The sequence below is a fragment of the Eutrema salsugineum genome, unplaced genomic scaffold (assembly GCF_000478725.1).
Source record: "Eutrema salsugineum unplaced genomic scaffold, Eutsalg1_0 scaffold_13, whole genome shotgun sequence".
In the NCBI taxonomy this organism is placed as follows: Eukaryota; Viridiplantae; Streptophyta; class Magnoliopsida; order Brassicales; family Brassicaceae; genus Eutrema; species Eutrema salsugineum.
Genome location: NW_006256885.1, coordinates 4,015,821 through 4,028,506, shown reverse-complemented (window position 1 = coordinate 4,028,506; position 12,686 = coordinate 4,015,821). Strand labels below are relative to the sequence as shown.

Below are 12,686 nucleotides of genomic sequence, written 5' to 3'. Positions count from 1 at the left end.
TAATTCTAAAAACATTATGACTAATTAGTGACAAGAAGAATAATTACCGGAGTTTACTTTTTATTTTCATAATGAATATTTTTCATTAGAATATTTATATATCATTATATCAATGATCAACTTTTTATCGATACAATGTCTTAGAGTTTAATTAGATCTATGGTCAACATTATATCTATAATGAGGAATAACAACATTATATCCTCCAAATCTCTATGATCTATTTCTTTTTTAATAATGGATATTGTGATACAACAATCCCAAATCTTATCACGAGATCCAATGATGAAGATTTATTATTAGTGGTTCAGTATGAACACGTTGTACCTCGAAAAATAGTAGATCATAGAGTTTCTCTCGATGAACGGTGACGATCTAGCTTTGGAAACGGCGTCGTAGCAATTGGATGCAGAACGTTGGGAGCACGATGGGGATATTTTATCTCCAAGTCAGGGATATTACAACTTTGAATATTCTTCCGTAAAATTTTTAAGAATTTGTAATAACCGATAACTCTTCCCTTTTCTCCTTTTTGAACCTTTATTTATATAAATTTACATTATATCTCTAAATTCGTAAATTATATTGTTTTTAGTTGATGTTGAATTATCTACTTTGTATGATACAGAAGTAACAGAACCAATTACTGTATACCAAACATAATTTATCGTTCGTACATCGGTATAATCACAAATTGAAAGAAATCTTGAGAGTAATTTAAGTAACTATTAGGACCAAGTTATGAAACTAACAAACTTTAGGGATGAAACAAAAAATGGTTTTTCTTCGTACATCGACATTAGTAGAGAAAAAATAAAAAAGACAGGTCCCACGCGCTCCAATTAATATCGAACAGCTCCACAAAGTTGCTCTTAAAAAAGCTTCCATCACGGATTAGATCCCGAATTCTTTCTTCCTCTGACCTCCGATTCAGTTTCTCCGATCTCGCAGTAAGTGATTCTATGGATTCTTATATTTCTGCATCTCATTCGTTTCTCTTCTTCTTATTGTTCTTGCGCTTGTTTTCTTTTGGGGTTAAGAAGTCGAATAGTCGATACGATTTAGTGGGTCTTTGGTTTCGAAATGAGTGGTACTCGCTAACTCTGTTTTGTTGTTTAGGATTCGTTTATACTTAACATGATGATCGAATACACAGCGATCGGGTTAATTTCTATGAGTTTCCTTGCTTTCATCCATAGTGTTGTGATTTGATTGCTCTGATCCGATTTTTGTTTTGACTTTTGAGCGAGATCAGTGACTGTAATTTCTTGAATACAGTAGTGAAGGTTCTTTTCTTCGTTGGATATTATAAGAATTTGTTGGTAGCTTATACTTTGTTGCTGTCTTCTGATCTCAGATCTCCAAGTTCGATGTACTATTCCTCGATCTCGCTTTTTTGTTTTTTGTTTGACCGACAGAAAAAAAGCAGAAGAAAACTTATACTAAGATGTGTTGTACAATTAATATTGTTACAGGTGATAAAATGGCGCAGCATCTGTTGCACGGGACGTTGCATGCTACAATCTTTGAAGTTGATGCGCTACATGGTGGTGGAATCAGGCAAGGCTTCCTCGGGAAGGTATCTATAGCTCCTAAGTTTATTGTTTGGTTTTCTCTATAATTCATGGATTAATATGAATCTTGTTTAAGTTGTAATTCAAGATTTGATATTTATTTCAAACTTTCAGGTGCTGGCAAATGTAGAAGAGAAGATTGGTGTTGGCAAAGGAGAAACACAGCTATATGCAACGATTGATCTGCAAAAAGCCAGAGTTGGGAGAACCAGGAAGATAAAAAATGAACCTAAAAACCCAAAGTGGTATGAGTCATTTCATATCTACTGTGCCCACTTGGCTTCTGATATCATTTTCACTGTGAAAGATGATAATCCCATTGGGGCCACACTCATCGGAAGAGCATACATTCCTGTTGACCAAGTCATTAATGGCGAGGAAGTTGATCAGTGGGTTGAGATCTTGGATAATGACAGAAACCCCATCGAAGGAGGATCAAAGATTCATGTGAAGCTCCAATATTTTCATGTTGAGGAGGATCGTAACTGGAATATGGGTATCAAAAGTGCAAAGTTCCCTGGAGTCCCTTACACGTTCTTCTCACAGAGACAAGGCTGCAAAGTTTCTCTGTACCAAGGTGCTCATATTCCAGACAACTTTGTCCCCAAGATTCCTCTCGCTGGAGGGAAGAACTATGAGCCTCACAGGTGTTGGGAGGATATTTTCGATGCCATAAGCAACGCAAAACATCTGATCTACATCACCGGCTGGTCTGTTTATACTGAGATAACTTTGGTGAGGGACTCAAGGAGGCCAAAGCCAGGAGGAGATATGACTATTGGTGAGCTACTCAAGAAGAAGGCTAGTGAAGGCGTCAGGGTTCTTTTGCTAATTTGGGATGACAGAACTTCTGTTGATGTACTGAAAAAAGATGGGCTCATGGCTACTCATGATGAAGATACTGAGAATTTCTTCAGGGGAAGCGACGTCCATTGTGTTTTGTGCCCTCGTAACCCTGATGATGGTGGTAGCTTCGTACAAAGCTTGCAGATCTCTACCATGTTCACACATCACCAGAAAATCGTTGTTGTGGACACCGAGATGCCAAGCCAAGGAGGATCAGAGATGAGGAGGATTATGAGTTTTGTTGGCGGTATTGATCTCTGTGATGGAAGATACGACACTCCGTTCCACTCCTTGTTCAGGACATTGGACACAGTTCACCATGATGACTTCCATCAACCAAACTTCACCGGTGCAGCTATCACCAAAGGTGGTCCTAGGGAGCCTTGGCAGGACATCCACTCTCGTCTTGAAGGTCCCATTGCTTGGGATGTCATGTACAATTTCGAACAGCGATGGAGCAAGCAGGGTGGTAAAGACATTCTGGTTAAGTTGAGAGACCTCAGTGATATTATTATCACACCTTCTCCTGTTATGTTCCAAGAGGACCACGACGTGTGGAATGTCCAGCTGTTTAGATCCATTGACGGTGGAGCTGCTGCTGGGTTCCCCGAGTCACCTGAAGCTGCTGCGGAAGCTGGTCTTGTAAGTGGAAAAGATAACATCATTGATAGGAGTATCCAAGATGCCTACATTCACGCCATCAGACGGGCCAAAGACTTCATCTACATTGAAAACCAGTACTTCCTTGGGAGCTCTTTTGCTTGGGCCGCAGATGGTATCACTCCTGAGGACATTAATGCTCTGCACTTGATCCCAAAAGAGCTTTCTCTGAAGATCGTTAGCAAGATCGAGAAAGGAGAGAAGTTTAGGGTTTATGTTACGGTTCCAATGTGGCCAGAAGGTCTCCCAGAGAGTGCATCAGTGCAAGCTATATTAGATTGGCAGAGGAGGACCATGGAGATGATGTACAAGGACGTTATTCAGGCACTCAGGGCTCAGGGGCTAGAGGAAGATCCTAGAAACTATCTGACATTCTTTTGCCTCGGAAACCGTGAGGTTAAGAAAGAGGGAGAGTATGAGCCTGCAGAAAGACCAGACCCCGACTCTGACTATATGAGGGCGCAAGAAGCACGTCGCTTCATGATTTACGTCCATAGCAAAATGATGATCGGTTAGTTTACATTTTTTTTGCATAAATGTTTGTGTGTGTGTGTGTGAGTGACTCACTTTGACTTATTTGCAGTTGATGATGAGTATATAATCATCGGATCTGCCAACATTAACCAGAGGTCGATGGATGGTGCAAGGGACTCTGAGATAGCAATGGGAGGCTATCAACCACATCACTTGTCCCATAGACAACCAGCTCGTGGCCAGATCCATGGCTTCCGTATGTCACTCTGGTATGAACACTTGGGAATGCTTGATGAGACCTTCCTCGATCCCTCGAGCTTGGAATGCATTGAGAAAGTTAACCGCATCTCCGATAAGTATTGGGACTTATACTCAAGTGAGTCACTTGAACATGACCTTCCTGGTCACTTGCTCCGCTACCCGATCGGTGTGGCCAGCGAAGGAGACATCACTGAGCTTCCAGGATTTGAATTCTTCCCGGACACAAAGGCCCGTATCCTTGGCACCAAATCAGACTACCTGCCTCCTATCCTTACAACTTAATTCCACAGGGTATGTCTTGTAATGATCTGTGTCTCTCTGCTTTGAATAAATTGAGTGTCTCTCTACCTTTTTAGACCTTATAAGTTAATCGTTGGCGTGATGATGCACTTTTGGTTTTAAATTCTTACAATGACGTCGTGAGAGTGTAGCTTTGTAATCCTATTTTACCTTCTTTTTGTTATTTATGTATCGTTGAACTTATGAATCTTATATTTGATATTTTATTACAAATTAAGTGTTTTACATCAAAGTTGGCCTTGATTTAAAACAAATTACTTGTAAGAAACAAACTTTTTTAATTCGAAAACTAATTACTAAGAAGTTTCGTAAGATTTCTTCTCGAGTAGTTCTTTCTCAATACGGAAATTTCTTATTATGAAAACATGTTGGAACCTTATTGGTTTAATGTTAGAGATATTAGCAAGTATTGGGTTTTCGAAATCGAAAAGACACGTGTATGAAGCCCAACTCTCATCAGCTTTACGTAAGTGCTTAGATTCATTCGATATTGTCTATCATCTGCTAGATATGTCTGTGCAATAAGGTCAGTGGTTAACATTCATCCAAGTTAACAAAACCTCACGTTCAGTGGACAAGCAAGCTTCCAATAATTCTCGTTACTACACTGTGTGTCTTTTTCTGGATATATATATATATATATATATATTTTAATAATCCATCAAGTAATTTCTATTTTTATTTATTTGACAACCAAGATTATGAGTTGGATTTTACATTATACATGTGATATTGTTCGACTTTATCCAAACATATAACGGATGTTAGTTGATAAATATATATGAGAGACTATACACGGTGAGATTTATACAATAGATTTTCTTTTCAAAACTAGGAATATTAATTGTAAATTCCGAGTTGATTTTTTACATAAATAATAGATAGAGGTCTCTAAAATACGACTTGTTTATTGACCAAAAAATAGTCTTACTCTAATTAAATTTCCTTTTCCCACTTGGACATGCATTGTGGATATCGAAAGCACCAAAATCTAACTCGCACTCCTCTTTTCCAACTTTTATATATTTTTCCATTTATCTATTTTATTAAATTTCCTACCGATTATGTTTGTATAAGTATAGAAGAGAGAGTCAAGAGAAGAGATCCTACCATAGAATTTCAACAGTTGTTAAGTTACAAGTCTCTGCAAAAACACACACACAGACACGTTTCTCCTCACAACCAATCATCGCTCTCAGCTCAGCCCAAATTCCTCTTTTCCGTTGGGTTACTTGACGAAACCACTTTCTTGGTTTCTTCGAATTCGCCGGCTCCAAGCACATGTCTTGTATGTTGGGTTGTTCTAATGGCACTGTCGCGATCGCGACCGCCATGGTTTTCTCGAGCACTGCTCTGTTTCTTGCGATGGCTCGTCATGGGAATCAAACCTCCAAGGCTCATGATCAGACTCCACGACCAATCCTCCGTTCTTGTCTATTTTCAGGTACGATCTTTTTCCTCTCGGGCTCAAAACTTCTTTCCGATTGGTTTTCTCGGGAATATATATAAGTTTTTCTTGGGATGCAGAGGAAACGAAGAAACAGAGGAGGAAGAAGAAGGTTCGCTTCGCCGAGAATGTGAAAGATACGAAAGGGAACGGAAAAGAGTACCGGAGGAGGGAACTCAGCAAAATAACCGTACCGGAACCAGTTACTAAACCGGGAAAGACTAATTCGAATTGTAGAATCTCCACGATGCCAGCGAACCGGATGGCTCTGTACAGTGGGATTCTCAGAGATCGAGATCACAGAACTCAATGTTCTTATTGACTTTTTTTTTTTTCTTATATTTTCCGGTAATACAATATTTCTTGGAAATTTCAGAAATTGTAGTAGGTGGACTTCTTCTTCTTATTCTTTAGGAGTGGGTGGTCTTCTTATTTTCTACTTTTCTAATTATTTGTTATAAAATCAAAAGTGACGATGTATATTTGACCAGTAAATTAGTCAGTACTCATTAGCAGATTGAGAAAGTGAAAGAAAAGACTTTTTGTAAAATTTGTGTATCACATTGAACATTTGAACTATATAATTTATCTGGATTGTGTTCTAACTTAAAATCAATTATTACGTTTCCAGGAGAGTACTAAATAGGTTTTCAACAAAAAAAAAATTGGATATAGAAAGTATTATTTATGCAAATCACTCTATTAAAAAAACCTAACATTATTTAAAAAAAATCATTTTTGACTTTATTAGTTCTTTAAAAAATATCAAATTATAACATCAACATTTTGTGGTGTGAAAAAATCATTTTGTTTAGAGAGTTTACAAAAATAAAAATGATTGAGAACCGAAAATCCAGTTCTTCCCGTTCTTCTATATCCAATTTTTTATGGTGATTTGCATAAATAATACTTTTTATTGTGACAATTAGGTGAATACCATGCAAGATCGGTCAATTAGGTAAATGACAGTAGTCAAAGGAAAATACTAAAAACTCTTTGTTCCTTTATCTCATATATTGCTTTATACTGACACGAAAATGACATTTACTTTATGTAAAATGTTGTACATAAATTCTTTTTTATGTCACTAAAAGACAAAACAAATATTTAACGTTTTCTCTTTCTTAATAAAATAGATGACTATCTCGACAATTAAAATAAATGGCTATTTTTGTATTTGTTAACAAATTAAATAACTACATTATAGATGTTCAAGTAAATTTGGTTTGAAACATTAAACTATTATAGTTATAGTCGTCTAAATGTAGATAACTATAAATGTATACACATGAGAAATTTTGTTTTTCATAGTTATGTTAATTTAGGTGCTCGAGTAGATGACAATTGACAAAATATTCACCTAAATGTAGACAACTAATTCATCACTAAATCACTCACAATAAACACATATGAAAAAAATGAAGCATTAAAGGATCATAGTTATGTAGGTATTCAAGTAGGTGATTATTGACGAAGTAGTCGTGTAAAAGTAGACGACTATAAATGTATAAACATAAAAAGAAAATTGAAACATTAAAACATTATAGTTATGCCAATGTAAGTGCTCGAGTAGATGATTAGTGATGAAATAGTCGTCTAAATGTAGATGATTATAAATGTACACACATAAAAAAATTATAATTATGTTAACATATGTGCTTGAATAGATGAGTAAATTAACGTGTAAATATATATGACTAATTCATTATTAAATCACTAACAATAAACACATAAAAGAATTTCTGAAATATTATAGCATCATAATTATGTAAGTACTCGAATAGGTAACTATTGATGAAATAGTCATATAAATATAGACTACTATAAATATATGCACATACAAAATAAAAATTTTGAAGCATTAAAACATCATATGTTAATGTAGATGTTCGAGTAGATAATTACTGACAAAATAGTTATTTAAATATAGATGAGTAATTCATCATCAAATCAATGAATACATAGAAAATTATTTGAAATATTAAAGTATTATACTTATATAAATATTCGAATAGGTGACTAAGAAATAGTTGTATATATGTAATTGACTTATTCATTATCAAAATCATTAACATTTCTATATTTTTTGGGAATGAGAGAAATTAAATGTGAAAAAACGTAGAGAAAACGTAAAAAAGAGCAATAAAGGTTTTTTTGAAAAGAGAAACGTAAAAAGGAGAGAGAGGAGAGAGAAACTAAATGTGTAAATAGAAAAGTAAATGATCCCAATTGATAAAGGTTTCTAGGTGATTTCTTATCTATTTAATTGAATATAATAATAGTGCTAATTTGAGGTCTGACTTATGCCATTTGTTTTTTTGGTTTTTGTCAATTCGTTCCTGAGGACTTTAACGTGGCGAAAATCGCTTGACTGGAATATTTTCATCAGTTATCAAATTAAAAAGTTATTTATAAAATTAAATAAAGGTGAGAAAATGAGGTCGAAATTATTATCGTGGATGAAAAAAAATGGCGACGGCTTTGTCCAACACGACCACGAGCTCTAACCTCTACCACCACTCAATTCTCTCGCCGTTCTCACCGCCATTTCACTTTCGCCGTCGACATATCTTCTTACTCGCGACTCGTCGCCGCTTACGCCGCCTCACCATCGTTGGTGGCTCTCCATCTCCATCTCCTCCGAGTCCTGATCCGCCTCCGCCTGAGAACACCACTCAGCTTGAAGGTTCAATTCTTCTTTCCCAGATAATTTTTTGCTCTTTAACACAAAAAAGAGAATATTGTGCAGCCTTCGAATTTGTTTTGTTGGCCGTTTTTGTATCCACTTTTCACTTAAAAATGTGTTCTTTGGTCCCAAGATTCAATTTTTTTCTTTCTGCTCGGATAGTTTGATGCATATGTGGTTTACCAAGTCTATGTGGTTGGTACTGAGTAATGGCTCGTGCCGATCGTCATTGTTTCATCAAATTTCCATTAGAGGGTGATGATTTTATCTAATTAAATGTGTCCTATTACATGTTTTGTGGGTTTTCGTTTTAGGCAAATTAGGATTGCAGACTCTCCTCCTCTTTGTGATCCAAAAGGGCAGCCATTTCTTGTGGACATGTTCTTCTATATGTTGTGTTGAATAGATGTGTATTTGTTCGTGATTCAGAAAACACTCAACTTACTACACAGACTGAAATGCATTCTCTTCATCTCCCATTAGTCCTTTACACACATAATTTGGGTTTTAACTTCTTCTTCTTTTCTTTGGTGGCTTTGGATAGGTCTTGTAGGAGCTGTGACAAGGGTTCAAGACCGTGTAAAGATCTTCCTCGCAGTGCTATTTTGGATGTCTCTCTTCTTTTGGGTTACGGTGACCGATGGGAGAGGTAAAGGAAAAGGGAAGAAGGGCTCACGTTTCAAATAGTCTTCCCAAGTTTGGTGATTGAATATCATCTACTACGCTGTATATATAGATATATGTCTGTTATGTCCAGAGAGATCAAAACCACCTGTAGAAACTCAGAGCATATTTCTTGTAGATCAGTTGTTCAGGTGATAGTATACAATAATACATGATAAGATGATTCTCTCGTCTTATCTTCTTGGAAACGCTAATCTCATATAGTCATCATCCCTCTTTACAGTCACCAGATCAAATTATGCACAAACTGGTGAGAGCTGAAACAGTATAATTTACTGAGAGAAGTTTGGTCATTTTGTTCTTATGAGAGCTGAAACAGTATAATGATGTCAAAAAAAAAGAGAGAGAGAGAGAGAGAGAGAGAGAGCTCCTAAACCTGCTCCAATTCAAGAAGCTGGTGAATCGATAAAGGAGAAAGCATCACATCTAGTTGAAGATACCAGGAATGAGAAAGTGGAGTCTCAGAGTGACAAAGACGAGGAGACTGGGTTAGTTGAAAAGAAATCGCTTGATGCAGAGACTAAGAACGTTGAAGATACTGGTGAGGAAAAGAAGGATGTTGCAGGCCAAGGGGCACCTGAGTCTGAAGCTAAGACCAGAAACCATGAATGGTCTTGACAACAGAAGTTGAAGGGGAAAGTGAGAACGGTAGAAGCATAAGTTACTGAATAGTCATGCCCTGCTCTGCTTCTCTTTAGCTCATGTACTGTGTAAGTCAGTTATCTCTGTTAATCTATTGAAATATCTGCTTTCCTTTTCCTTACATGCTTTTTTTGTATCTAATTAGGCTGAGATTTGCAAGTGCATGTTCTCTTAGGTATATGATTATGTAGAGGATATAACTTAACTCTTCTGTAAAACCTTTGCAATCGTTATGTGTTGGTGTTTATCTTTCTGGTGCAATCTTTAGTTTCTTTTTACAATTTACATGCCATATTTTTAAGCAAGTCAGACTAAAGACCAGCAGAATGGTTAATCTTCATAACATCTTTTGATTTTGGTCCAATTTTAATCTAAAAGCCAAAGAAATGTGAAGAGTTTCTTCCAAAAAAAAAAAAGAATAGAAGAAAGGCAAAAGAAGATTCAAGAGCAAAAAGGAAAAAGTTTTGCTTTGAAGGTAAAGTAAGAATCTAATGCAAAGAAAGACCCACAATGTTAGTTCTCTTATTTCTTTAGATTCAGTTTCAAGTAGAAGAATCTTTTGATTTTGCCTTCAAAACAACTTCCCCTGATTCCTTTCTTTTTTTGCATGGATGGTCCCGGTAACAAAGGTTTAGAATCTTCCTATTAAGGATCACAACATAATAGTATAAACTCTTCTGGTTCCCATTTTAGAACCAAAAAAAAAAAAACCAAAACAAAAAAAACATCTAAGTACTCTGTTTTTAAAACATAATCATTTGAGACAAAACGCAAATGCATTTCTCAGAAATGGAATATTCGCGTATGGTTTTCTCTTCTTTCTTTCTCTCGCTTCTTTTAGTCTTCTCTATCTTCTTCTCCTCCTCGCAAACGTCCCTAGCATTCACGGGAACATACGGTGTAAACTACGGTCGCATAGCCGACAATCTCCCGTCTCCATACGCGGTAGCAACACTCCTTAAATCAGCAAAGATCAAAAACACACGTATCTACGACGCTGATCACTCCGTCCTCACTGCGTTCCGTAACACAGGGATCGAGATCATCGTTGGCTTAGGCAATGAGTTTCTCAAAGACATTAGCGTTGGTGAAGACCGAGCCATGAACTGGGTTAAAGAAAACGTCGAGCCTTTCATACGAAGTGGTACTAAAATTAGTGGTATCGCCGTGGGAAACGAGATTTTAGGTGGCACCACTATCGAGCTTTGGGAAGTTCTTTTACCCGCGGCTAAAAACGTTTACACCGCTCTTCGCCGTCTTGGACTTCACACCATCGTCGAGGTACGTTACATTAATCTTGTAACATTAAATTTCGAGTCTAAAGTCTTTTTTTCATAAATAATCAAACTTGTATCTGTAGGTTTCGAGTCCACATTCGGAGGCGGTGTTTGCAAACTCGTATCCACCGTCGTCTTGCACGTTCAGGGACGATGTGGCACCGTTTATGAAACCGTTGTTAGCGTTTTTCTGGCAGATTGGGTCGCCGTTTTACATTAACGCTTACCCATTTCTAGCTTATAAATCAGATCCGAGTCACATTGACCTTAACTACGCTATCTTCGAGCACACCAATGGCATCTACGACGACAAAACTAAGCTTCATTACGATAACATGTTTGATGCCATGGTTGATGCTTCTTATGCTGCTCTCGAAAAAGCTGGCTTCCCAAAAGTCCCTGTACGTACTCCTTATCACCATCAATTAATTAACTAGGGTTAATTTGCTTAATTTTTTTATATATGTTCATTAAACTAACTCAAAAATTAAGGTTTGTTCTCTTTCTTAAACGTCGTTCTATTTTTGAAAGTATGTACATTAACACAATTTGTATACGTAAAGGCACACAAACACAACATAAACCTTCATTTGACTCTTTTTTAGTTTCTGTTTATATGTTACCATAATGTTTTACTTGTCATGAACCTGATTGAACCATTATATTATGCGTGTTAGGTCATCGTTTCGGAGACAGGATGGGCATCAAAAGGTGACGCAGACGAAGCCGGAGCGACGGTGAAGAACGCGAGAACATATAACCGGAATCTTAGGAAACGGCTCAAGAAGAGAAAAGGCACACCGTACAGACCAGACATGGTGGTTAGAGCCTACGTGTTTGCTCTCTTCAACGAGAATCTAAAACCGGGTCCTACTTCCGAGAGAAACTTCGGCCTTTTCAAGCCCGACGGTAGCATTGCCTACGATATTGGCTTCACGGGACTCAAGTATTCTTCTGCCACTCGGTGTCGTTTTGGCACGTCCTTGAACGCTCTTGTTTCTGCTTCTGTTGTTATGTTTCTTCTTCTTCACCGTTTGTTGCCCTTGTCGTGAGAGTTGTTTGTTTTCTTTTCAGTTGACCATTTCGTTTATGGAGATATATTCAATTTAACCCCGTAATTCTTGATTTGTATATGATTAGTCCCTTTTTAACTTGATATATAAGAACTTCATTAGTCCTCTTTCTTTATATTTAAGAACTTCTTGATTGATCTACATGTGCTTATTTTGGGACGATATTATTTATTTTGACATGTTAGATTTTTTCTACATTAATTAAACTATTAGAGAACTTTTACAACTATTTCCAACATACACCAAAATTATCTTCGCCTTATGATTAGTTGTAGCTCTGATATTTTGTTTTGTTTTATGGTACACTTGGTATACAACTAATCAACTGTATACACAAAGAAAGGGTGTAGATATATGTATATATAAGTATTTATATATATATATATATATTAATTGTAAAGTTACGACAGCATGAAAATTTTGATTACGCTAACGAATCAATTAATCAAATATATTACATAGAGTGGAGCAAGTAGTCAAGATATACCTTCTCTCTTAATTAGATTCCCATACTAATTGTTTTATCAAATCTTATTCGGGCACCTTCTATTTATGTAATAATATTCTTTCCTTTTATTTTAATTAATCAATATTCTTACGCACTCTCTTATTATCTTATGTCATCAACTGACACCTAAAATAGAACTGTATTCAGGAATCACGAGACTTTTAAATTTCCACTTGGCATTAAACATGCGTACAAATCACGTTACATGATTACATATCATACGTACACCCAAAAAGAGTTATTCGATAGTACCA

At 36.4% G+C, this 12,686-nt stretch overlaps 4 protein-coding genes across 4 annotated transcripts; all 4 read left to right on the top strand.

The window, feature by feature from the left end:
• The first annotated feature begins 831 nt into the window (after positions 1-831).
• LOC18025338 (phospholipase D alpha 1) lies at positions 832-4,347 on the top strand. Its single transcript, XM_006406860.2, has 4 exons — positions 832-950; positions 1,476-1,579; positions 1,689-3,591; positions 3,664-4,347. Exons 2-4 carry the CDS (start codon positions 1,484-1,486, stop codon positions 4,095-4,097), a joined length of 2,433 nt encoding a protein of 810 aa, XP_006406923.1. The 5' UTR covers positions 832-950; positions 1,476-1,483; the 3' UTR covers positions 4,098-4,347.
• Positions 4,348-5,173: 826 nt separating this feature from the next.
• On the top strand, positions 5,174-6,154 carry LOC18025337. The gene is made up of 2 exons (XM_006406857.2): positions 5,174-5,559; positions 5,643-6,154. The coding sequence occupies exons 1-2, from the start codon at positions 5,397-5,399 to the stop codon at positions 5,882-5,884; spliced, it is 405 nt and encodes a 134-aa protein (XP_006406920.1). The 5' UTR covers positions 5,174-5,396; the 3' UTR covers positions 5,885-6,154.
• A 1,845-nt stretch (positions 6,155-7,999) lies between these two features.
• Positions 8,000-9,265, top strand: LOC18025336. The gene is made up of 2 exons (XM_006406856.2): positions 8,000-8,248; positions 8,793-9,265. The coding sequence occupies exons 1-2, from the start codon at positions 8,032-8,034 to the stop codon at positions 8,933-8,935; spliced, it is 360 nt and encodes a 119-aa protein (XP_006406919.1). The 5' UTR covers positions 8,000-8,031; the 3' UTR covers positions 8,936-9,265.
• A 1,113-nt stretch (positions 9,266-10,378) lies between these two features.
• LOC18025334 (glucan endo-1,3-beta-glucosidase 14) lies at positions 10,379-11,991 on the top strand. Its single transcript, XM_006406854.2, has 3 exons — positions 10,379-10,855; positions 10,935-11,252; positions 11,529-11,991. The coding sequence occupies exons 1-3, from the start codon at positions 10,379-10,381 to the stop codon at positions 11,901-11,903; spliced, it is 1,170 nt and encodes a 389-aa protein (XP_006406917.2). The 3' UTR covers positions 11,904-11,991.
• Positions 11,992-12,686: the final 695 nt, after the last annotated feature.

Coding starts and splice junctions, on each gene's coding strand:
- LOC18025338 (XM_006406860.2), top strand. CDS start 1,484: ATGGCGCAGCATCTGTTGCACGGGACGTTGCATGCTACAATCTTTGAA. Junction 1,580..1,688: donor GGCAAGGCTTCCTCGGGAAG/GTATCTATAGCT, acceptor TCAAACTTTCAG/GTGCTGGCAAATGTAGAAGA. Junction 3,592..3,663: donor CCATAGCAAAATGATGATCG/GTTAGTTTACAT, acceptor ACTTATTTGCAG/TTGATGATGAGTATATAATC.
- LOC18025337 (XM_006406857.2), top strand. CDS start 5,397: ATGTCTTGTATGTTGGGTTGTTCTAATGGCACTGTCGCGATCGCGACC. Junction 5,560..5,642: donor CCGTTCTTGTCTATTTTCAG/GTACGATCTTTT, acceptor CTTGGGATGCAG/AGGAAACGAAGAAACAGAGG.
- LOC18025336 (XM_006406856.2), top strand. CDS start 8,032: ATGGCGACGGCTTTGTCCAACACGACCACGAGCTCTAACCTCTACCAC. Junction 8,249..8,792: donor GAACACCACTCAGCTTGAAG/GTTCAATTCTTC, acceptor GGCTTTGGATAG/GTCTTGTAGGAGCTGTGACA.
- LOC18025334 (XM_006406854.2), top strand. CDS start 10,379: ATGGTTTTCTCTTCTTTCTTTCTCTCGCTTCTTTTAGTCTTCTCTATC. Junction 10,856..10,934: donor GACTTCACACCATCGTCGAG/GTACGTTACATT, acceptor TTGTATCTGTAG/GTTTCGAGTCCACATTCGGA. Junction 11,253..11,528: donor CTGGCTTCCCAAAAGTCCCT/GTACGTACTCCT, acceptor TATGCGTGTTAG/GTCATCGTTTCGGAGACAGG.